The sequence below is a fragment of the Moschus berezovskii genome, chromosome 9 (assembly GCF_049115385.1).
Source record: "Moschus berezovskii isolate FMDL1 chromosome 9, NW_MosBer_1.0, whole genome shotgun sequence".
In the NCBI taxonomy this organism is placed as follows: domain Eukaryota; kingdom Metazoa; phylum Chordata; class Mammalia; order Artiodactyla; family Moschidae; genus Moschus; species Moschus berezovskii.
The window spans coordinates 35,265,767-35,292,344 of NC_142468.1; the positions used below are offsets into that span (position 1 = coordinate 35,265,767).

Consider the following 26,578-nt stretch of genomic DNA (forward strand, 5'->3'; position numbering starts at 1 on the left):
AAACATAAATGCATGAAATACCTACTGAAAAGTAAATAATCATTCTTAAAAGCCGGATCAGGGAGCGAAGAAATGGGGGAAGAGACCATCCACAGTAAAAGCTCACATTTTCAGAGCCACACTTTCTCAGCCATACCCCTGACTGTCCACCAAGTGCCAGGCTGTAGCACCGCGCTGGGACAGAGCGCAGGAAAGGGAGACCCCAGCCCTCCCCTGTCCAGGATCCATAAGGAAGGACGTTTACAAGGCGCAGAGAGCTCTCGAGAAGTAACTGCTCTAGCCTGCAGGAAAAGGGAGGAGGAGTCAGGAAGGGCATCTTGCTGGAGATAACAGCTGAGCTCAATCTTAGCAGGTGAGCAGGATGCAGCAAGCAGAGAGAACCATGTGTGTGAAAGCAACTGAGAAAAGAGGAGAAAGAAAGTTCTATGAACACAGTCAGAAGTTAGTGTTAGTCACTCAGTCGTGTCTGGACTGTAGCCCACCAGGCTCCTCGTCCATGAAATTCTCCAGGCAAGAACACTGGAGTGGGTTGCCATTTCCTTCTCCATGAACACATAATGGGGGGCAAAACGGGGCTCAGAAAGTAGGCCCCAAGGGCAAGGAAGGATGTTATCTTGGGCTTGACTGGATATGTCTTGTGTAGAATTCAGTATTCTTCAAAGGGTCCTTTTCTCTAAGTACCTAAAACACGTATTTTCAGAAATCATGCCTTTAGCATACACACTAACCTTTCAGAGATCTTTTAACGTCTTCAAACAGTGGCTAGAATAACCCTGAATAATTCTCTTCCTCCCACATATCCTGTTAGAACAGAGACCTTAGAAAACACATGGGAATTCTGATTATGCAAACCCCCCTCAAAAAAACAAAAGCAGAATTTGTGTTAGATAATCTATTAATCAATATATACTGTTTTTAAAAATGTATATACATTTGGCTTACTTTACATGTCTTTTTAATATTAAATTCTCTTAAAATCAGGGTCAGTTAACTAACACTTCAAAAAACAGCCCATAAACCATGTATAAAATGAAGTAGATAAAATAGTTTTGTGCAGAGACAATATTACAAGTGAATGTGCAAAAAGTGAAAATAACATTAGCATTATGGATGATTTGTCTCCCTTCTTCCAAAACTGTCATTAGTATTCTTTATACACCTTTTCAACATGCAGCTTTTTAAAATTAATTCCATATGACCCGAATATAAATGGTCTGCCTCAAAAAAAAAAAAAAAACCATTTACAAAATTTATCAGTGGAGAAAAGCTACAAGATTAGTATTAATGATTAGTGTTAACCTCTAAAAGTTACAAGAATCGGACACAAACTTAAAACTGGTTTAACCCTGGGAGAAATTGGGGTGAGACAAGTACACAAGCAAAATTGAAGAGGACGTGATTTACGGTAACTAACACAGTGAGTAGTCAAGTGGATTTTTTAAAAACCCAATTAGATCAGAGAAAGATGCATTTCAGCTGAGAGTAAAGGGCCAAGGGAGAACCCTTCTCCTGAGGGAGTGCAAGCTCTATTGTTTGAATCTAATCTGAACAGAGGAAACAGGAAAAACAGGGGCAGGCATCCTCTGACCCTTTCACGGCCCTGAAGGAGAGGAACATAAAGGGAAGTGTAAGAGGACAAGCCGTCACACTGTGAGGAGGGGCCGGCTCCCCGCGGAGCTGTCGCCCATACCACTGTGTACCCCAGCCTGGCTGGTCCAGAGGGGAATCGCCCACCTTTCTACTGTCATAATCACAACTTCAGAATCTAATGCCAAACGTGAAGCATTCCAGCCTTCAGATCGTAAACAAAAGGTATCACCAATAATGCCTTAAGATGTACAGGCTTTGAGAAGCCCAATATGGGCAAGCCTTAGAATCTGAGGCCCAGATTCAAATTCCTGAGCTTCCAATCCTTTACTGTTAATAACTGTGCAGGATCCTAGGTGAAGCTCAATCTCCAGGCATATCTGCTTCCCCATTTCTCCAAGGGTGGTGACATCACCTCCTCTGAGGGCCCAGGAAACTCAGCACCTGGCTGGCGGCAGGGACTGGGGCTCCGTAACAGGCATCTCACACTGTGCAAGGGACCTGGAGTGCTGCCTCCTGCGGTCAGTAGATGGTACAGCAGCTGAGAGACGGCAGGAAAGCGAAAGCCCTGTTGGGACCGCCATGCTCCCTATAGAAAGAAAAGCCACTCCACCCAGCCGCCCCTGAAGACAGGGTGAAGGGGAGAACTTCTCCTCCTCCAGAGGGACCCTCGGAGCTAAAAAAAAAGCCAGCAGACTCACCACCCTGGCTGAACTTTCCCAGCATACTTAGAGGAGCAGTGCTATTTCTTATCCAGCATGGAGGCTGTATGCTTAATCATCAGGGACAGGATTTCTCAACTAGTAAACCCAAAACAGGTGCTTTGACAGTCATGGGAGGTGAAGATGGTGGGTAGAAGGATGGCACGCAAATTATTGAGGTGATGCACATTTGTGTCTTTTCTCTCCCCTCTGGGGAAAACATGAGTTGTGCTATTTAATATTTAAAACAGTAGTACACGGGCAGACAACTATTATAAGACAATAATTCAATCGAAGGGCATTCCAGTGTGTAAACCACTCAAGTTTCGCCCTTGTGTAGTTTATTGCATTATCAGAACCTCCTGATTTAATTACTTCCCTGCAGAGCGTCCAAGTCTCTGCTTTTCACCCATACAACATCTAACATTGCTTACCAAAGGCTATATTTGTCCTTCAGTATTTTACCACATGATATCTTAGGATGTCTATTTGTTAAGGATATTTTTTTAGAAATCCTGGGTCATGTGCACCTCACATCTGTAACGGAAAAGGCTTAACTGCCCTCACAGGAAGGTTGAAACTGAACAGCATAAAGCCACACCAGCTTCCAGAAGGGTCTAAGTCAACAGTGTCATCAAAGTCTTAATTGGCATCTGATCTAAGTTAACACACTTAGAATAAGCAATTAAAAGGCACCACACCTTTCCTGGCCTACTGTTGGCCCTGTGCTTTTCAGATTAGCTAAACCAGTGCTGCTGCTGTAACAAGTTGTACTGAGGACCATCAGGAAGGCAATGGAGGGAGTGGGGAGGGTCTTCCCCTTAATTAATATGAACAGGAAGATCAAGAGGCAGAAAAGGAAAAAAAATCAGTACACAGGGATGTGAGAATCCAGGCAAATGCAGGGAGGAGAAGGGCTTGAAGCCCCCTTCCCAAGCTGGAAACAAAATACAAATGTAAGCCTAAGTCATCACAGACAATAGCAAAAGAAGAAAGATTTCACCTGCCCAGGCTTAATCTGCTTAAAGTCCCTCTTTCCTGATGGACAATAAGCTCCAAGAAGGCAGGGACCACTCTGTTATCACCCCCTGTATCCCCAGCATGAGAAGATGCCAACCAACTGATGATACTCCAATTCTATCTCCTTCCCCAGAGACTTCAATCTCCAGCCAAATCCTTCAAGGTTCCTAAACCCCACACCATTACTATTAATTACTGCTTTATAAAAATCCAGGCCAACTTTCAAAACTCTATTCAAAGGCTGCCTTTTCCAGGATTTTTTCCCCAGTTTCCCAGCAATTCACATGCCTTTAATCTTCACCCTGTGGAGAGAATCAGGCTTCACAGAAATACAAACCTGCCTTCCAATCATGCCCTCACTGATAAGGTGAGTTCCCTGAACAGAAGCCTCACTTTCCACATCATGCAATCTAACTCCTGGGACCGATTAAGAAAAACACAAAAGAATCTGGCACGCAGCACACCTGAAATAACGGCTCCCTCCATCCGTCTCTCTTCAACACCACGTATAGTTTGTTGCTTAGTTATTTGTCTTGCCCTTAGATTGTAGGCCCCTGGAGGGCATTTCCTTATGTGGGTTCCTAAACGTTAGATCATCAGCATCGCCAAAACAGCAACCATAACAGCATCACCTCACACAAGCTGAGTGGTAATGTTTACTGCATACGCTTAGATACTGCCCAGTTTCTAGTATGTACAGTGAATTCCACATTTAACTCAATATATCCATACATGTGCAATAAAATATATCTACCTATACATTTGTATAGGTTTTAGTGTAGTTTTAGTATAGTTTTTGTTTTTTTAGTATTTATTTATTTGGCCGCGTCAGGTCTGAGCTGCGGCATTAGGGGTCTTCCTTGCTTCGTGCGAACTCTTTCGTTACAGTCCGCAGATTCTCTAGTTGTGGTGCTTGGGGTTAGTTGCTTGGCCGTATATGGGATCTTAGTTCCCCTACCAGGGATTGAACCCATGTCCCCTACATGGGGCAGATCTTTAACCACTGGACAATTAGGGAAGTCCCTTTAGTGTTGTTTTAAGCGTTACAATCTACAAAATTATAAAAGCTACAAAGTACACCATTTGGGCCTTCATTTAAATTTCTTTTACACTTAGTTGATAAATTTTAAATGCAGTTTTCATTTGATGTGTATCAGTACTTCTGATTACAAACGACAAATGTTAAAACTTTTTAAACAATTCGGGGGAATTTTAAGATATTCCGTTCATTTCAGCGCCTATCGGAACCCTTTTCTCTCTTTCTATGTCAAGCTGCTTGCTCACTCGGAAGACACAGACTTGCAGACACTGTGCCTGAAGCTCTTTCTCTCCATCCCGAGGACTGTGTTCATGACTGGCAGCTCAGCTGCCACACTGTCTGCTTCTGAAGGGAGAACACTAGCCCAGCCCACACTGCGCCATGCCAGGCCACCTTCTGACGTTGCTTGCCCCCAAACCAGCACACAACCCATGGGGAAAATGAGACCCAGGAACGACACTTCCTTCGTACCACTGACAGTCCCAGGTACAACTCATACAGATAAGCTCTTCATTGCCCTGTACCTGTAGGATGCTAGTATAGATGACCTCCCCACCTCCACAAATCTCTGTTAGTTCTGTTATTTCATTTGGGTGGCCTTTAAAATTTAAAAGCCTGAAAGTCCATCATCCACTAGCTGTCCTGGGGTTAAAGCTGTTTACGCTCCAATCTTCCAGAAGCGTGGTTTTCAGCTCTGCTGGGTCATTCTTCAACTGCCTGCTCTCAAAGAATTTCAGGAGATAATATTGATTATGGGGATTAATGAACGCAGAGAGACTCACAGATGATTTACACATAATAAACTTATTCCACAAATGCTTTTGTTAGCTAAGCTTTTCAGGCCATACGGTACTTAATGTTTGGAATAACTCATCTAAAAGGCTGAAATTGTGCTTATTAAAATAATCAATAACCTGAAGGAAACAAAAACTCAGTGAATTAATTCCCATTAGCCTGTCAGATGTGACAACGGAATCATGCACCAGTGTTAATACTGTGGTGGTTCAGTTGTCTACTGCTGTGTAACAAACCACCCCCAAACACAACAGCTTCCAAGGACAACCAGCACTTGGAACTCTCACTGATTTGGCAGAATGAGAAGGAAACTGCTCATCTTTGCTCCACATGGTGTGGCCTGGGCAGCTTGACGGACCCAAGGAGCCAAGATGGTTTTACGCAAGGTCAGTTGCCTCAGCAGAGTGGTTGGAGTGGCTGGGGGCTGGCCAGGCCTCTCTCCTTTTGTAATCCTGCCAGGGCCACCCTCTCCAGCAGGGCAGTCAAGACTTCTTTTACATGGCAACTACCTTCTAAGAAGGTGCTGTAGACTGAATTTATATGTTGAAGTCCTCACCCTCAATATACTTCAGAATGTGAATGTATTTGGAGACAAGGTCTTTAAAGAGGTGTGTGCATGCGTGCTAAGTTGCTTCAGTCATGTCCAGCTTTTTGTGACCCTGGACTGGAGTCCACCAGACTCTGCTGTCCATGGGATTCTCTGGGCAAGAATATTGCAATGGGTTGCCATGCCTTTCTCCAGGGGATCTTCCCAACCCAGGGATCGAACCCATGTCTCCTGCATTGCAGGCAGATTTTTTACCACTGAGGCACTGGGGAAGCCCCTTTAAAGAGATTAAAATCAAGGTTAAGTTAGGTCACATAAGTGGGCCCTGGTCATGTATGGATGTGAGAGTTGGACTGTGAAGAAAGCTGATCGCCGAAGAATTGATGCTTTTGAACTGTGGTGTTGGAGAAGACTCTTGAGAGTCCCTTGGACCGCAAGGAGATCCAACCAGTCCATTCTAAGGGAGATCGATCCTGGGTGTTCATTGGAAGGACTGATGCTAAAGCTGAAACTCCAATACTTTGGCCACCTCATGCGACGAGTTGACTCACTGGAAAAGACCCTGATGCTGGGAAAGGTTGGGGGCGGGAGGAGAAGGGGACGACCGAGAATGAGATGGCTGGATGGCATCACCGACTCTGTGAACATGAGTTTGAGTGAACTCCGGGAGTTGGTGATGGACAGGGAGGCCTGGCGTGCTGTGATTCATGGGGTCACAGAGAGTCGGACACGACTGAGCGACTGAACTGAACTGAATCCAATATGACTGGTGTCCTTATATGAGGGGCAAGGCCACCAAGGATGGGTACCCACGCAAGAAAAAGCCACACGAGGACACAGCAAGAGACAGCCATCTGCAAGTCAAGGAGGGAGGCCTCAGGAGAAACCCAACCTGCTGACACCTTATCTCGGACTTCCAGCTTGCAAAACTATGAGCAAGTTTCTGCTGTTTAAGCCACCCAGCCTATGGTGTTTTGTTATATAGCAGCCTGGCAGATTAGTATAGAGAACAAAAACGGAAGCTACAACACCCCTTAAAGCAGCATCCAAAAGCCACAGACCTCCATCACAAAGATGGCTCAGAGCAAATCACAAAACAAGCCCAGATGTAGGGGGAGGGGAGTCACAGCACGCAGGCCTGATTTGAAGATGCTTGGGGAAAAACATGGGTCTAAGTTAAAACCCCAAGTTCCCTTATCTGATCTCCAACTGGTTGCAAGTCCCACTGGGAAAGTCGGGTAATGTCTACCACAACACACGACCTTTAGATACAGTTCTTTCCCTGAATGGTTTACAGAGTCAAACAACCAAATGCTTATTATGTGGAAATAGTTCAAGAATGCAAAAATCCCGTTGAGAAGCATACTCTGCTGACACACACAGTACAGTCCTCTGTTCTCTCCAGTAGCTCTCCTGCATACCTTAGACAAACAGCTATGGAGCAAAAGGACAGATTCCATTCTGCATTCTATCCAAGAGCATGTTATAATAAAAGCACCCAAACTCTAATGCAGTCTCACGTACCACAGCAAGGACCCAGTCTGTAAATTTCTGGGGGTCTGGCAAGAAGCACACTTCTTTGTGTTTGTGGTCCTTGCGCAAAAAGGGCCGGATTTCCTCAAGGTAATCAGTTCATCAATCAAGCGCTCCAGAAACCCCTCCGTGCTCACCCATCACAAGTTCTGAAGATAGATAGAGGCCCCACAACCCTGCAGCAGGAGGCACAAGAAAGCCAGGTACAGGCTGAAGGGGGGCGGGGGCGGGGAGAGGCGGGCTTTGAAGGCGCCTAGAAGGTGCTTGGTAATAGTAAACAGCCATTCCATACCAACAGCCTGGAAGGCAAACACACAACTGCGTGCTTGGGTTGGATTCTGCTAAACCAGTACTAATTAGAATAGAAGCACAAGGCTAGAGATTCTTATCCTAAACACAGAGCAAAAAAGCAGGGTATGAATGGAGTTAAGTGCTTGCAAGTGACAAGCATTATGCAGACGGCTGGACATAAAACCTCAATCAAGAATGACTTGCAGTAGTCTTAAATCTGCTGCTGAAATACCCCCAATGCATACTTATTAGGTCTGCTATCCAGGAGGAGGCTTGCGCCCCAGCCATCGTTAGCCTGCACTAATGACCGCAGCCTTTCGGCACCACCCCGTGCACCGCAGTGCAGCTCCAGCAGCTGGGGAATGGGAACAGATGGCCTGCTTCCCTTCCAGGCAGAACGTTCTGCAGGTGACAAAATGACTGGTAGGTGACTGACAAAAAGAAAAACAAACAAAAGTTGAAACAGGAGTATCTGATGTCAGTAAAGTACATGTTTAGTATCGCAGGGAGCCTTTAACTTGGGCCCTTCGGGTGGGGAGGGCTGTTTACCAAACTGCAGCTGTGTTCGGGAATCCGCATTCCTCCCCAAGCGAGGAAATAGTCCCTGAGCCCCAGAGATGAGGCTGAGTTGAGCAGGGCGCTGCAGTGTGCCGAAGAAATCCCACCTTCTGTGCAACTGAAAAGGTGTACCCCCTACCCTAAGGGGGAACCCTGTCCTCTAGGAGGGAAGAGCAAATCGTCTCAAGGAGCCCTAGAGAATGCAATTACTACCCTAAGCATATGACACTGATAGACTATTCAGAATTCTTTGGCCCCCTAAGAGTGGAACCCACCCAGTGTGGCTTAGACAGGATTGAAAGTAAATAAAAAACTGGAAAAAGGTGGGAGCTCTCAGAGGATACAGAGGTACTTTCTGAGAAATGTTTCCCCTGACTTTTTTATCTTCCAGGGCCCGACTACCTTATCCTTTGCACTTGACCCAACTAGTCCCCCCTGTCCTGCCACCCAAGCACTCTCTTGCCCCGTGTCCTGCGTCAGATTTCCCGGGGCCCTCTCTGAATTAAAGTTGTATCTACCAAGGTGCTGGCTTGTCTGCACCGCCCACCTCTTGCAGTGAAAGGTGAGTTCCCTGCAGGGCTGTCTACCTCACTCTTACTGCCCAGTGCCCAGGGCAGTGCTGCTCCTTGGTCAGTATTTCTGAGTCAGTGAACGAGTGGCAGCCCACTCACAACCCAGGACAGTGGTGTGACTGGACGTCTTGAGGGACAAGAATCAGATCCTGGTTCCCACACGCCTCTTGGCCTGAGCTTCTCCTTCCACCCCCGCTGCAGAAGTGCTTTCTCTGCTACCAGTTTCCGAGCTGACAGTTCAGCTACAGTCTCCCAGGCCCGTAGGATAAAGTCCCAAATCCTGCCGGGCTTGCCCTCCCACCCTCCTGGCCCACATGATTCATTTCAACCACTCTCTTCCAGCCATTTGGGACTTTTCTCCATTCCTCAAAGGAGCATGTGTGCTCATCTTTGGATCTTAGAATACTGTGGGCTGTCCTCCTAGAGCAATTGTTCCCTCTAACCCCCACCTCTTCTTGTCCCGGCAAAGGGTTAGGTGACCCATCGTGTTCCCCCGCCACAGCCTATGCTCTAAACTGCTTTCTATGTAGGCTCCATGGCAGCAGAGATGATACCTGTCTTGTTCACTGCATCCCTTAGTGCCAAGGACAGAATCCGATGTGTAGCAGATGCTCAAATATTGGTGGAATAAATAAATGAACTGAATATTTGTAATAGCCATTCCCTAAAGGATTGTGACAAGAATAAGACAGTAATTCACATGTCTGCCTTGCCTAGCTATATCCCCCGTGTCTGGAAGAGTACAATCCCATTAAATATTTGTTGAATGAATAAATTTCTGGCTTGCCTGATGTAACCCCACCCCTTTCTCTCCCACTTGGCAGAACACAGCAGAATGCAAGTGGGTAAAGTCACATTATTACCGAGACATCTTGGAATCATTTGAAAGATCCACACTTTATTACATGTCATAAATTACTGGCCACATACCTCAAAACTGATCATCATATGTAAGGTGGCTGAGACAGTGGTTGAGAACCAGCTGATTTAGACAAAGCAAAGAACTATGAAGCACTTTTTCCTCTCCTTATTTTTATTTTCCAGAAGATGAAGGTAACAGTAAGATCAATAAGAGCCGTTAACAGAATCATTCTTACCTTCCATTTTCTCCTTATAAAATAGATTCTGCTCATCCTAGGAGAAACCCTTAGTTAAATCAGATGATGTTAGAAATTCGGGTTCAGTTAGTTTACTCCCATATCAACAAGCTCCATCAAGGGTTACTGTCTCTGTTCCAAAGCCAATCCATGTCTCCATCTTGCTGATTCCTGCATAGCAGACACAAAACCACTGCCTCAACATGACAAGGGTGGTCTCCTTCAAATATAGCAACTGGCATGTTTTCGGTTTTTTTGGTCTTTTCTGTATACATGTTTCGTCCTTTTGCCAATTTTACCAATATGTTTTGGTAAAGCTGCTGGAGGGCTTCCCAGGTGACGCTACTGGTAAAGAATCCAACTGCCAATGCAGGAGACTTAAGAGACATGGGTTTGATCCCTGGGTCGGGAAGATTCCCTGGAAAAGGGCATGGCAACCCACTTCAGTATTCTTGCCTGGAGAATCTCACAGACAGAGGAGCCTGGTGGGGTACAGTCCATAGTGTCACACAGAGTCAGACAGGACTGAAGTGACTTAGCATGCACACATGCAAAGTTACTAAAACCTGAGGCAAGCTGGTTTTGCTTTTGTTTACCTAAAGCATCCCCAAATATGGATCACCTGATGAAATATAACTGAAAATGAAAAGTCCTAATGAAGGTTTCAGACTTGGTGTGTTAAAGAGAGAAACAAATAAATCTGAGAGACCCAGACAAGAAACCACACAGACAGCCACACGCTCCAAACAAGGCTAAAGTTAGTAAAGGAAAATATAGCAACCCAAAGCCAGTCGCATCACAACCCTTTATAGCCTACAGAAGTAGACACGCCATCCACACAAACAGATCTGTGCTCTTCAGATCACCCCAAATGCTGAGAGACAGCAAAGATTTTGTTTTGTTTTGCTTTGTTTCTAAGTTCAAAGACCTTTCAGTCTATAAAGGATACTAGCGTTTGATGTTTGGGCCCAAATTAGAGAGGAGGACAAGAAAAGGAAAAGTCTTAGGATATATTTTAAGGTTTCTTATTTCTACCAAGGGGAGGGGACAAGGCACAGTGCCAAGGTTAAGACAAAACTGGCATCTAGAAATTGGAGCTGCTTGTTTCAAAAAATAAAGACCATAAACTCTCCCAGCAACAGCCCTCTCTGTCCTACCCGATAAAATGCTGCACAATCCAAAGGGAAAACCACACGTACCCCCGATCTTCAGCCTTTTGTAGATCTTGAACAGTTTCAACTACAACATGTTATTTTTGAGTCATATCTGCAGAAATTCTTAACCTTTTTTTGTGCAAAGGATCCTCCTGGCAGGCTTTAAAGTATACTGAGCCCTTTGCAGAAAAATAATTTTACATGTATAAAATACAATACAAAGGCTTAAAAATGAAGTCAATCATACTTGGTTATCAAAGATAAGTTGTGATACTAATGTATGCATTTCTGGATTAATGCATTAAATAGCAAATCCAGCAGCAGGTCTATTTGTTGCCTATACACATAATGGAGTAAAATATTAAATCTAAGTTTGAATCCAGTAAAAGCAAAGATATATTTTCCCGCCATCCCAGTTCAAGGGCTCCCTGGATTCCATCTGTGAACTCTAGGTCAAAAACCTTTGGCTGAGAGATCCAATAAAAATACATTTAGTGAAGCATCAAATGAAAAAGAAAGCTTTGCAAAAGGTATTATCCATTCAGCAGTGAGGTGAGGGGAACTAAGAGTAAAGCAATATGTTTCCAAAAATCATGATGGGCCATTAGTCAGCAAGAGCTGCATGCTTCAAATTGAATCCAGAAAGAGATTCAGCTTCCCTCATGCAAGTTATAAAAAACCTGAAGCTTTGGGGAACTGATAGTACTGCTGGAATCTGCCCTGAAGTGGGGAAACTGTGACCTGGCAGTGCAGTGATCCAGCTCAACTATGAACTGAACAAACCTCCTTCCTTCTGGGAGTCTCACGTTCCTCATCAGTAAAATTAAAGAGTGAAGTATGTACCATGGCCTCTTAGGGCCCTTTCAGTTCTAAAATTTCATCATCAGATTATCTCTTCCCTGTATTGGTTATTTTAGCCTACTGAGCTTAATTTTGAAACATCACTGCCCTCCTAAAACCTGGAACAGAAAGTTTTATCAAATATTGAACACCCTCATGTACAATCTAACACCAATGTGTCAGATATATGTATACCATAACAACTTTAAAAAATGCCTATTTTGCACATACCAACTTCCAAAAAAGTAATCACAGCATCAATCTTTTCCACTATTAAGCCACAGTACCCAATCAAATTCTAGCACCACCACCTTCGATTCAGTTCAGTTCAGTCTCTCAGTCGTGTGCGACTCTTTGCGACCCCATGAATCACAACACGCCAGGCCTCCCTGTCCATCACCAACTCCCGGAGTTCACTCAAACTCATGTCCATCGAGTCGGTGATGCCATCCAGCCATCTCATTAGGAATACACAAAATCAATGCATGCTGAATTACTGAGATTATGTTAACTATGTTTTCCACATTTGAGCCACAGACCAACATTACAGAATATAAACCGGAAAGGTTCTTGACAACTACCCAATCCAATCCTATTTCATGACTGCTAAAGAAACAGGAAGAAAGTGAAGGTTGGGTGCATGTACTCAGCCATGTCCGATTCTTTGTTGACCCCATGGACTGTAGCCCACCAGGCTCCTCTGTCCATGGAACTTTCCAGGCAAGAATACTGGAGCGGGTTTCCTACTCCAGGGGATCTTCCTGACCCAAACAGCCTCTGCAGCATCTCCTGCATTGGCAGGTGGATTCTTTACCACTGGGTCAACTGGGAAGCCAGAGAGTGAAGGACTAAGCCACTACCACAAAGCCAATGGGCAAGAAAGGGGAAATTCAGTCCAGGTCTCCCGAATGCTGGTTCACACTCTTACCAACAAACTACATCGAACTATCTCTCAAATCCTGACGCACTTTCCCAAATTTAACATTTTATCCAGGTTTAAAATGAACAGCAAAAAAGACCTGACAGGTAGACAGTCATTTCTCTTTCATTATATAATGGACACAGCAAAAAGTTGTGGCTCTGATGCATTCACTGGCTGGAATCATGAAAAAATTAAATTCTACCAAGCTGCTAAGAAAATGATGACCCTACTAAAATCCTAACTTGGATTCTCTTAACATTGTGTAATGCATGAAAAGACACAGAAGTATTTGCATATGAATATAGACACATACGTATATAGCTCCTCAATCTGCACTCTAGGATTTCTTAGCAACATTTTACTACAAAATTTAGAAGAGGAAAAAAAGGGCAATCACACAACAGTTTTTTTTAATGAAAAATGCACTGTATTTTATAAGCAAAAAGCTTTTTATGACTACTAACATGGGGCATTTTTAGATTTCAAGATTAATTTCATCAATAAAAAAATCTACTAGAAATTCTGACATTATGTTATAGATGAACAGACATGCAACACTGAAAATAATTTTCATCTGATCGTCACTGGTGATTTAAGAGGGAGGGTGCTAAGGGTAGGATAATAATTAATAAGGGCTGCCTTAGAGTCGACCTACCTTTTCACTATTGCCCCACATTCTTCAGTGTGTTCAATATTGTTAGAGAGTCAGAGAACTACTCTCAAAAATAGAAAATGGCCCCAATTCTTCTCAAGTATTGAAAAACCAAACTTCGCATCATCTCAGAGCCTGGTCTCAACTCACCTTTCACTCCTCAGAGAAACCTTCCCTGCCTTCCCAGCTAAAGAAGGCAAGACCTGCCTATTGCAGACGTCTACTAAGCTAACCCATTACTGCTGAGAACTTGGCAGCGCCCGAAACTGCCATTTATTATTCATTTGTTTACATGTTCCCTTCTGTTTATATCTGCCACTCCACACTACAGCGAAATAGCTCCCTGTGCACTTCTGGATCGCCCACGCCTAAACAGTGCTGGCACACAGTAGGTGCACACAAACTGCTGAGTGGCCTAAAATATTAACATAAGTGCTAATTCCGTCATGGACTTCCCTTGTAGCTCAGTTGGTAAAGAATCTGCCTGCAGTGCAAGAGACCTGGGTTTGATCCCTGGGTTGGGAAGATCCCCTGGAGAAGGAAATGGCAACCCACTCCAGTATCCCTTGCCTGGAAAATCTCATGGACACAGGAGCTTGGTGGGCGGCAGTCCACGGGGTTGCAAAGAGTCCGGCAAGACTGAGCAACTAACATTTAATTCCATCATACTAAGTGTCTCCTGGAAAAACATTTGTAAATAATACAGCACATGCAACTGGCAAAGCATTTACATAGCCTGCTTTAGTATAAGCCTGATCGGAGGACAATTCAGGGTAAAAATCCTTTTCCGGGCTTTGGATTGTCCTGCACTTCCAGCTATGAACACAAACCCTCTCCAGACCCACTCACACCCTGCTCTCATGAAACATCTCAAGGACTATTTCCTCAAAAGGAAATAATGAAATAAAGTCCTGGCCTAAGTTAATCTTTCGTGTCAGGTTCACAATGTTAAACATACTTTGAAGCCAGCCACACAAACAAAACCGAACTGCACAAAATTAGGCTGGGCTGAGGTTACATAAGACAAGCTAAACTCTAGCTTTTTGCCTGCCAGTCCTCCCTCCTTCCACTGAATCTTGATGTTTATCTTTTAGGTGCAATTAGATGCAGGTGAGAAAAATACTTATCTGCAAACAGCTTCCAAATAGGTAAATGAGCTTTCCAATGATACTCCACCTAACACTGTAGCTACAAAGTACGCCAAACTGGACAACTCTGAGCTGGGCTGTGTCTGGAAGCTTCTCTTAAAAATTCGTCGCTTTAAAATTATCTTTAAGTCGGCAGTTACTTTAGGGTATTCAGTTATCAAAACACATTTTTCAGAGTGCCCTGAGTTTTTCCATACCCATGACTCTTCACATGTGTGCTAAGCCTACCTTTCAGCACCCGTAACGTTCAGAAAACAAGTCTTTCAAGAGAGGAGGACAAAAGCGCGCGTTTCCGAGAGTGACAGATCCAAAGGAAAAAATAATCCTTTCTCTTTTCTCCTCCAAAGCTAAACCCAAGTTGCAGCTTCTCCCGAATTTACCGCACTTCCCCCACCCCATTCTGCTCCCCTTTCACTGCCCACTTTATCCTGCTTTAATCGCAGCGAAGCCTCTCTCTAGGCTTATTAAGGGTAAACAATAGAAATGTCACAGGGAAACTCAGGAAGTAGATGAAGTCTCTAATTGCTGCCGTTTAAAGATTGTAGATAATTACTATCTTCAGAATGCGGTTTTCACAAGCCGAGAGGGAGCAGAGGCGGGCAAGGCTGGCGAGCTCCCCGCCGTTGGGAGGACATCTGCGAGGCCGAATCCCAGGACCGAAGGACAGAGAGGAGGCAGCCCCGCGCGCCCCGGAGCCCGGGCGGGCGCAGCGGCTTTCCTGCCCGCTCCACGACACTCCCGGCGGAGAGAGCCGAGGGCCGGCCCGGCCGCCCGGGTCGCAGACAGTTCACTGCCCTCGGGCTGCGGCCGCCGCGGCGGTCACCATAACAATATGCAAGGCGCTGCCCGCGGACGCCCCTCGCTCGGATCCCACTGCCCGCAGCGCCGAGCCGCGGGTGCCGCGCCTGGAGTTCCCGGCCCGGGGCTCACAGTAAGGGGAGCAGAGGGACCCTGGGGGCCTCTCAGTTTCGCCAAGGTGGCGGGGTAGACCTCGGACACCGCGAGGTGCCCACGACGGCTGTGCTTCAACCCTGGTCCCTATCCCCGATACCCGGCCCGGGGCACGCGGGGAAGTCTAGCCTCTGCCCCCGCGGTACTGCCGAGGACTTGGTCCCCGAACGCTACGCCCCGCGGGGCTCCGAGGTCGCCCCAGTCCCCGCCGCTGCCTTGGCCCCGGGCTGACCGCGCTCTGCCTCTTCCCTCGCCACCGTCCGCGGCGCGGATAGCGCATCCCTTTAACCGCCGCAGCGACCCGCGCGCGCGGATAGGGGCATCCCACCCCCACTCCCGCCGTCCCAGCTCTCCGAGACGCTCCGACCGGCCCAAGAGCCCGACCGATGGCCAGAGAACCCCCAAACCACCCCGATGGCCCTGCTCCGGGATGTGGGTGCGTGGCGGCCACCCAGCCCGGAGCGCTTGCTGCCCGCCCCCAGGCTCCCCTGGTCGGGGATCCCCGGACTCACCCCAGTACCACCAGCTCCCCGTATTTCACGGGCTCCTTATTGGGGGCGCAGTGCTCCTCCTGGCCGGGGGAAAACATGGAGCCCTGCTCGGCCGCCGCCGCCGCCGCCTCCGCCGCGATCCCCGCCGAGTCCGCGCCGCCGCTACAATCCCATCCCGAGAAGGGAGTGAGCGCGCCGGGGAAAGGCACGGCGGCGAAGGGGGCGCGGGGCGGCCAGTCCCGCGGCTGCTCCGTCGTGGCTGCGTGGCTGCCCTGCCGGGCTCTCTGGAGCTCCGCGCGCCGCGGCTGCTCCGAGCTGGACTCGGCAACAAATGGGACCGGGCAGCAGGGAGACCCACCGCGCCAAGCGCCGCAGCCGCCGCCGAAGCCCCGCGGGAGGGAGGAAAGGCGCGAGCGAGCGGGCCGCGGAGGGGCGGGGGAGGGCCGGGGGAGGGCCGGGGGAGGGCCGGGGGCCGGACCGCAGAGCCGCCCCGCCCGCGCGCGCGCAGGTGGGAGCCGCCCCGCCCTCCGCGGGACGCCCGCAGCCCTCCGCGCACCCGGCGCACCCGCCCCCGGCGCGTGGGGCCGCCCAGGTCCGCTCCCCGCCCCCCGCGGGCCCGGCGGCGGCTCGCCCCCGTGTTATGTAAACATAGAGTAAAAGGGAAAGGAAGTTCTTAAAGGAGCAGCTCTATTTTTTTTTTTCTCTCTCTCTCTCTCTCTCGCTTCCTTCCCCAAACTTAACAGCGCGGGGATCTCAGTCCTGGTCGCCGAGTTCTCCAGCGGCCGAAGGCTGCGCAGGATCCCCGGAAGCACGGCGGTTTAGGTTCCCAAGCCTAACTTCGTTTCCTCGGGTTAGCTAGCTGTAAATAAAGAACCTGCTCTCCGGATATGGGACCATTTGCTTTCCCCGCACACATTCGGAGGGGTTCCACACGCGCACCTGGAGCCTCCTCTTCCAAAACCCAGTCCTTTAAAGCTTGAAGAAGTCTAGAAATTTGGAGGGCTTTGCCAATTCGCACTGGGTTAGAGGGAGTTTTGAAGGCACTTGGAGCACCCCTCCATTGTGCAGGATGTAGCAACCCAGTCTGTCGTCAGCAGACTTCCACGTGGTTAAAAAAAAGTTGTGTGTTTTTTTTTTTAATCCATACTCTCTCCTCTTTCCCATACCTTCTCTCAATCCCCTAAGCAATTTAAAAGAACATTATTTGAGTAAACTTTTTAGTGAATATTAAGTTTCCTTTATTATCATAATTTAGCCAACACATTATGTTTGCTTTTTTATGAGTTTCTAAATAGTTACTAGGCTTTGAAATATTTTAGCATGTAATAGATTTACTGACTGCTGTTTCTCATCATGCAGGATTTTGTTTTACCAAGTATTAAACACTCATACTGGACACTGCATATTATTGTCAGTCACTGCCTCTCAAGATTGTTAAATATTTAAACACATATTGCAAACTCTATGTATAAACACTGACTGGTTGGCTATGACCCTAAGTAAAGGACTAGGAAAAAAAAATTTCATCACAGTTGGGATAACCTTCCATTGCGCTGTTCAGTACCTTTTGTCTAACATTCTCTGATGGGTTATTGCTACAGTGACATGATCTGCAGGAAATTTTACTTCAGTTAGTGACTAATTTTTTTAATTGGGGCTTTAGAATTAAATTGCTTCAAAGTAACTAAAGCCACACCATTGGTAAATAAAACACACACAAAAATTTTTAAACAACTTCACCTAAGTATAAAAATTCTTTACTTCAACTGCACACATCTATCCTGCATATTTCACATATCCTCTGTAACACACATGTGTGTGTGTATTACTAGTTTTAACCAACAATCCTTCACTAAAGGGCTGAATGCTTTCTCATCATTAGTGTCTTGGTGTGAATTTCTGTCTGAATTTCTCTGCCTAATTAATGTAGTCTTCATCTATCTACTCTCTGCTCCTACTTACCATATAGATGTGTGACTAGCAAAGCTCTCTCAGAATCATGCTGCGGTTATGAAGTCCCCGGTCATTACAGTACCTGGCTTTGTCATTCCAACTTCTCTAGGCTTGTTCTGTTGCTGCTACTGCTCTCTAGGCTACAATTACCCCCTCTCTCCTTCTCTCTTGGCATGCTGTGCTTTTGTGCGTTGCTTTACACTGTTCTGGCTCCATTTCCTCCTTGCTGTGCTCTGCATCTGCTCTTAGGAAGATGGAAACAAACAGTTATTAACCTCCTACTAAGCTTCAAACACGAGGCTGAGAGTTTCCTATAGGGTGCCCAGTCTTTGCAGGACCTCCGTTCTAGTTGTCTGTGAGAATGGAGAGTTTCCCATAGAGCGTCTCAGACTTCCAGAAGGCCGTCTCTCTTTCTGCTCTCCCTGCATTTCTTTGAGCTTGTTTAAAGTTCTGCATCAGGTCTATCTTTATCAGAGTTACTTAAAGGAAATGTTGCTTTGAATCTAGTTTTTGTAGCAGTGGAGGCTTTTTATCCTAGGCAACTCAGGGCTGGCAAACCAGTTTGGGGAATCATACACCGGAAAACCTCAGGAATGCATACAGGGATCAGGAATGGAAATCCAAATGAGCCAAAGAGCCAAGTGAGCACTGTGGCAAATTGGTGCCATCTCAGAGGGGCATCACTCATTCTTCTCCAGTTACTTGTTGCCAGGTGACAATAAGAGTTTACTTATTAAAGTTGCTAAATTTGACTTTCTTTTAAAAGTGCAAATCCTGTGTTTTATGCCAAATCTCCTTTTAACTTTTGTAGTCAACTCATACAAGTTCTGTTGTTAGGTTTTAAATACAGCATAGACCCACCAAAACCATGTCTGTTTTCTAGATTGGGCCCAAGTTCCCCAATTTTGTTTCTGTCTGGTTTAAAGAAACTATATAAGTGAAAGTTAAACAAACAAACAAAAATTTCTCAAGTGGACTCAAATGGCAAGACTGCAAGGGGAACAGAGCGGTGGGGCATAAACTTGACTTTTTTCAGTGTCCGTGGCTTGTGTCCCCATAAAAACCAGTTTGCACCTTTCACTGTCTACTCCTCGTTACAGTTTTCTGTTCACAACTTAAACCGATTAGAGCATTACCCTCACCATTCCCTGCTAACATTAGGAATCTGATTGTAGCATGAATTTATCTCTTCCTGAATGTAATTGTTTTAGTTAGTAGCTCTGGGCTGGTGGGACAATCTGGCTGTGCCATCTGCCAACCCACTGAAAGCCAGGGTGGGCTTGACTGACCTGGCTGCCAGGGCAGACCCCCACCCCTTCCCTCCCTGCTTGCCATTCCATTTGTGTCTCTCCTAAACCACTCTCCTGAAGAGAATGACCCACCCACAGTGTCCCACAGGGAGCTGATTCTGCTTCTTGGGCTACCTAAGGCCATATGTTAACCTCAAAAAATGTTAAGCTTCCTCTTACATTACCCCCGCCTCAGTTATACCTATCTCTTTTAAGTTAGAATGAAAGGTTTACTGAAGAAGTTTATGTTTGCCTTAACCATACCTTAAATAAAATCAATCCAATAACTTCCAGTATTTCTAGAATAGTCTAATTTTTAGTCACTCTCCATTCTACCTTAGAGGTTTATGTTTGCAAAGACTAAAAAGTAAGAAGATACATTCAAAAATATATTTATGATAAACATCATTTTTTCATGAAAACTTAGATCACATTTCTGTTTTTAAATTTTATATATACATTTTTTTTTTCCTAATTGGGAAAGTAACTTGAGCTCCTCGTCAGAAGTTCAGAAAGCATTAAAAAGGGGATATTTTTTTATCTTATTTTGTTTAAACTATCCATAGGCTAATTACCCAGAAACAACCCTGGGTAACATTATTATGTATTTCCTTCACCTTTTTTAAGTTTTTACGTAGTGTGATAATACTGTATATAGTCACCTCTCACACAGTTTACCCCCCTTTTTTCCACTTATTATTACATTATGAGCAGTTTTTTTCTTGTCACTAAAACTTCATTTTTGTTGTTTTGTCATGTGTATCAGCATCTATTACCCTTCCCTCCTCTTATGAAACATTGGGACGATTTCTAACTTTTGGTCTTCTAAATAATAAACATATTTATATTAGTTATTACTGCAAGAGAACAGTTTCCTACAAATAAAATTATTACATCAAAGGGCATGAACATTTTTAAGACTCTTTGATGCATATTTCCAAACCGTTTTTCAAAATGATTATGCCTGCCAAGTTATACTGCAGCCAGCAGTAAATGAGAGAGCCTGCCTCAGGGAACCCTCACTAGCATTTTTAAACCCTCACTAATATGACAGGTGATAATTTTTATTTGCATTTCTTTGATTACTAGTGTGAGATACACTCACTTTTTTAAAAAATTGGGATCTACCAATTTTTTAATGAGATCTACACTCAACAAAACTTTTAGAGTCCACAGGAGGCAGTGATCAAGACCATCCCCAAGAAAAAGAAATGCAAACAGGCAAAATGGCTATCTGGGGAGGTCTTACAAATAGCTATGAAAAGAAGCGAAAGGCAAAGGAGAAAAGGAAAGATATACCCATTTGAATGCAGAGTTCCAAAGAATAGCAAGGAGAGATAAGAAAGCCTTCCTCAGTGATCAATGAAAGGAAATAGAGGAAAACAATAGAATGAGAAAGACTAGATATCTCTTCAAGAAAATTAGAGGTACCAAGGGAAATTTTTGTGCAAAGATGGGTACAATAAAGGACAGAAATGGTGTGGACCTAACAGAAGCAGAAGTTATTAAAAAGAGGTGGCAAGAATATACAGAAGAACTATATAAAAAAGATCTTCACAGCCCAGATAATCATGATGGTGTGATCACTCACCTAGAGCCAGACATCCTGGAATGCAAAGTCAAGTGGGCCTTAGGAAGCATCACTATGAACAAAGCTAGTGGAGGTGATGAAATTCCAGTTGAGCTATTTCAAATCCTGAAAGATGATGCTGTGAAAGAGCTGCACTCAATATGCCAGCAAATATGGAAAACTCAGCAGTGGTCACAGGACTGGAAAAGGTCAGTTTTCATTCCAATCCCAAAGAAAGACAATGTCAAAGAATGCTCAAACTACTGCACAATTGCATTCATCTCACACGCTAGTAAAGTAATACTTAAAATTCTTCAAGTCAGACTTCACTTGTACGTGAACCATGAACTTCCAGATGTTCAAGGTGGATTTAGAAAAGGCAGAGGAAACAGAGATCAAATTGCCAACATCCGTTGGATCATCAAAAAAGCACAAGAGTTCCAGAAAAACATCTATTTATCCCAAAGCCCTTGACTATGTGGATCACAACAAACTGTGGAACACCAGACCACCTGACCTGCCTCCTGAGAAATCTGTATTCAGGTCAAGAAGCAACAGTTAGAACTGGACATGGAAACACAGACTGGTTCCAAATTGGGAAAGGAGTATGTCAAGGCTGTATATTGTCATCCTGCTTATTTAACTTATATGCAGAATACATCATTAGAAATGCTTGACTGGATGAAGCATAAGCTGGAATTAAAATTGCTCGGAGAAATATCAATAAGCTCAGATATGCTGATGATACCACACTTATGGCAGAAAGCAAAGAACTAAAGAACCTCTTGATGAAAGTGAAAGAGGAGAGTGAAAAGGTTGGCTTAAAACTCAACATTCAGAAAACTAAGATCATGGCATCTGGTCCCATCACTTCATGGCAAATAGATTGGGAAACAATGGAACAGTGACAGATTTTATTTGGGGGGGCTCCAAAAATCACTAGACAGTGACTGCAGCCATGAAATTAAGACATTTGCTCCTTGGAAAAAAAGTTATGACCAACCCAGACAGCATATTAAAAAGCAGAGACATAACTTTACCAACAAAGGTCTGTCAAGTCAAAGCTATGGTTTTTCCAGTAGTCATGTATGGATGTTGAGAGTTGGACTATAAAGAAAGCCGAGCACCATAGAATTGATTCTTTTGAACTGTGGTGTTGAAGAAGACTCTTGAGAGTCCCTTGGACTGCAAGGAGATCCAATCAGTCCATCCTATAGGAAATCAGTCCTGAATATTCATTGGAAGGACTGATGCTGAAGTTGAAACTCCAATACTTTGGCTATCTGATGGGAATAACTGACTCATTAGAGAAGACCCTGATGCTGGGAAAGGTTGAAGGTGGGAGGAGAAGGGGACGACAGAGGAAGAGATGGTTGGATGGCATCACTGACTCAATGGACATGAGTTTGAGTAAGCTCCGAGAGTTGGTGATGGACAGGGAGGCCCTGTGTGCTACAGTCCATGGGGTCACCAAGAGTCAGACATGACTGAGGGACTAAACTGAACTGAACTGATAGTACTGTCAACTATAAGCACAATACTGTACAACAGATATCTAGAGCTTTTTCACCTGGCCTGACTGAAATTTCATACCCATTAAACAACAACTCCCATTTCTCCCTCCCTGCCTCTCCTAGAAATTGCACTTTTTACTTGCATAAGTTTAACAACTTTAAATATGTAAGTTTAGTCATTCAGTATTTATCCTTCTGTGACTGGCTTATTTTTTAACAAATTGTCCTCAGGTTTCATACATGATGTATGACAGTATTTCTTTTTATGGCTGAATAATATTCTGTTGTATGTATATATAACTGTTTCTTTTATATCAAGTCATTCATTAGTGGATATTTAGGTTCTTTAACCTCTTGGCTATTGTGAATAAGGCTGCAATGAACATGAGAATGCAACTGTCTTTGAGATCTTGATTCTAACTATTTGAATAAATAGCCAGAAGTAGGATTGCTGGACTGTATGGTAGTCCTATTTTTAATTTTTGAGGAAGTGCCATTCTACTTCACTAACACATTTCACATCAACAGGACACAAGGGTTCCAGTGAATCTACATCCTTGTCAACATTTGCTATTTTCTGGTTTTTTGATAATGAACGTCTTAACAAGTGTGAAGAATGGTATCACATTGTGATTTTGATTTACATTTCCCTGATGAAAATTATGTTCAATATCTTTTCAGATATCTGTTTCATTTGCTTATCTTCTTTAGAAGCAAGGAGGCTGGCGTGCTCCCCGCGCTGGGAGGACATCTGCATTTTCTGTTCATTACCTCTGCCCATTTTGAAATTGGGTTATTTAGTGTTTTTGCAGTTGGGTTATATGAGTCTTCTATGTGTTTTGAATATTCACCTTTTATCAGATATATGGTTTGCAAATATTTTCTCCGTTTCTGTAGCCTGCCTGTTTCCTTTGTTGTGCTGTGCCTATTTTTACTTTATGTAGTTCCACTTGTCTACTTTTGCTTTTGTTGCTGATGCTTTTTGGCATCATATCCAAGAAATCATTTCCGAAATTGGTATCACGAAGATTTCCTTCTTAGCTTTCTTCCAAGAGTTTACAGTTTCATGTTTTCTGCTTAAGTCTTTAATCCATTGTGAGTTGATGTTTGTGTATGGTATAGGGTAAGGGTCCAATTTCATTCTTTTGCATGTGGCTATCCAATTTTCCCCATACCATGTACTGAAGAAACCCTCCTTTCCCATTGTGTATTCTTAGAAATGTTTCAGTATGTGCTTTGGGATTTTTGTATATGGCCTTTATTATTTTGAGATAATTTCCTTTTATTCTTAGTTTGTTAAGTAGTCTTTTTTTTTTTTTGGTCAAGAAAGGGTAGTGGGTTTTATTTATTGCTTCTTCTGCATCTGTTGAGATCATCATGAGATTTTTATCCTTTGTTCTGTTAATATGCTGTTTTACATTGGTTGAGTTTCATATGTTGAACCATCCTTGCATTCAGTTCAGTTCAGTTCAGTTCAGTCGCTCAGTCATGTCCGACTCTCTGCTTGCATTACAGGGATAAATTCCACTTGTTCATGGAATATGAGAGTTTTTATGTGCTTCTGGATTCAGTTTTCTAGTATTTTGTTGAGGACTTTTTCACCCATATTCATCAGTAACAATGACTTGTAATCTTCTTTTCTTTTCTTGCAACATCTTCGGGCTGTGAAATCAGTGTTATACTGATCTCATCTTCTTCAATTCTGTGGAAGAGTTTGAAAAGGATTGGTATTAATTCTTCTTTAAATGTTGAGTTGAATTCACCAGTGAAGACATCTGATCCTGGAATTTTCTCAGTTGGGAGGTTAATTACTAATTCAATCTCCTTACTAAGTAATTGGCATTTTCAGATTTTCTATTTTCCCATGATTCAGTCTTGGTATGTTATATGTTTCTAGGGACTTATCCATTTCTTTTAGGTTATCCAATTGGTTCAGTTCAGTTCAGTTCAGTTCAGTCGCTCAGTCGTGTCCGACTCTCCGCGACCCCATGAATCACAGCACGCCAGGCCTCCCTGTCCATCACCAACTCCCGGAGTACACTCAAACTCATGTCCACAGAGTCGGTGATGCCATCCAGCCATCTCATTCTCCGTCGTCCCCTTCTCCTCCCGCCCCCAACCTTTCCCAGCATCAGAGTCTTTTCCAGTGAGTCAACTCGTCTCATGAGGTGGCCAAAGTATTGCAGTTTCAGCAGAGCCAGACATCTTGGAATGTGAAGTCAAGTGGGCCTTAGAAAGCATCACTACGAACAAAGCTAGTGGTGGTGATGGAATTCCAGTTGAGCTATTTCAAGTCTTGAAAGATGATGCTGTGAAAGTGCTGCACTCAATATGCCAGCAGATTTGGAAAACTCAGCAGTGGCCACAGGACTGGAAGAGGTCAGTCTTCATTCCAATCCCAAAGAAAGGCAATGCCAAAGAATGCTCAAACTACCGCACAATTGCACTCATCTCACACGCTAGTAAAGTCATGCTCAAAATTCTCCAAGCCAGGCTTCAGCAGTATGTAAACCGTGAACTCCCAGATGTTCAAGCAGGTTTTAGAAAAGGCAGAGGCACCAGAGATCAAATTGCCAACATCCGCTGGATCATGGAGAAAGCAAGAGAGTTTCAGAAAAACATCTATTTCTGCTTCATTGACTATGCCAAAGCCTTTGACTGTGTGGATCACAATAAACTGTGGAACATTCTGAAAGAGATGGGAATCCCAGACCACCTGACCTGCCTCTTGAGAAACCTGTATGCAGGTCAGGAAGCAACAGTTAGAACCGGTCATGGAACAACAGACTGGTTCCAAATAGGAAAAGGAGTGCGTCAAGGTTGTATATTGTCACCTTGCTTATTTAACTTATATGCAGAGTACATCATGAGGAACGCTGGGCTGGAAGAAGCACAAGCTGGAATCAAGATTGCTGGGAGAAATATCCAATTGGTTGGTGTACAATTATTCACAGTATTCTTGTAATCTTTTTATTTCTATGGAAGTGGTAATAAGGTCCTCTTTCATTTCTGATTTTTTTATTTGAGTCTTTCTCTTTTTTCTTAGTCTTGTTAAAGACTTGTTGATTTTGCCAACCTTTTCAAAAAACCAACTCTTAGTTCCACTGATTATTTTTTCCTACTTTCTGTTTTCTATTTTGTTTCTTTTCTAATGTTTATTGCTTTCTCTCTGCTAACTTCAGGCATATGTTCTTCTTTATCTAATTCCTTGATATATAGCAATAGGTTTCATATTTGAGATCCTACTTCATTTTTAATATAGGCATTTATCACTATAAAGTTGCCCCTTAGTACTGCTTTTGCTGCATCTCATAAGTTTTGGTATTTGTATTTTTTAAAATAAATTCATTTATTTACTTTTGGCTACACTGGGTCTTTGTTGCTGCACACAGGCTTTCCCTAGTTGTGGCGGGCAGCGGCTACTCTTCATTGTGGTACACAGGCTTCTCATTGCAGTGGCTTCTCTCTTTGCAGAGCGTGAGCTCTAGGCATGTGTGCTCAGTAATTGTGGCACGCAGGCTTAGCTGTCCCTTGGCATGTGGGATCCTCCCTGACCAGGAATTGAACCTGTGTCCCCTGCATTGGCTGGTAGATTCTTTTTTTTTTTTTTTAATAAATACTTTAAAAACTTTGTTAAGAAATGAGTATGAGAAAATGTTTGAAGATTGCTACGCTGCAAATTGTAAAACTGAGAAAAATGTTAAAATGCAGATCAAGGAAGAAGTAGATGACAAACCTGGATTAGAACATTGAGTATTATAAAGATGTCAATTTTCCCTAATTAATTTATTTTTTAATTAATTAATTTATTTTAATTGGAGGCTAATTACTTTACAATATTGTAGTGGTTTTTGCCGTACATTGACATGAATCAACCATGGGTGTACATGTGTCCCCACCCTGTTCCCCCTCCCTCCTCCCTCCCCGTCCCATCCCTCAGCGTCGTCCCAGTGCACCGGCCCTGAGCACCGTGTCTCATGCATCAAACCTGGACTGGTGATCTATTTCACATACGGCAATATACATGTTTCAGTGGCAGGTAGATTCTTAATCACTGGACCACCAGGGAGGTCCCAGTATTTGTATTTTTGTTTTCATTTGTCTCAAGATATTTTCTAATTTCCTTTTTGATTTCTTCTTTGATCCTTTGATGTTCAAGACTGTGTTGTTTAATTTCCAAATATTTGTGAACTTTCCAACTTTCTTTGCTATTGATTTCTAGTTTTAGTCCACTGGTGCAGTCAGAAAAGATACTGGATATAAATTCAATCACCTTTAATTTGTTAAGACTTGTTTGGTGCTCTAATATGTAATCTATACTGGAGAATGTTCCACGTGCACTTGAGAAGAATCT

The 26,578-nt window shown here is 44.0% G+C and overlaps 1 protein-coding gene across 1 annotated transcript in view; it reads right to left on the reverse strand.

Annotated features, from left to right (window-relative positions):
* PELI2 (pellino E3 ubiquitin protein ligase family member 2) overlaps window positions 1-16,331 on the reverse strand; it is a 205,064-nt gene extending 188,733 nt beyond the window's left edge. The window contains exon 1 of the mRNA XM_055437392.2: window positions 15,920-16,331. Coding sequence (XP_055293367.1) covers window positions 15,920-15,996 — 77 coding nt within the window. The 5' untranslated portion in view covers window positions 15,997-16,331. The remainder of the gene's footprint in view (window positions 1-15,919) is intronic.
* Window positions 16,332-26,578: the final 10,247 nt, after the last annotated feature.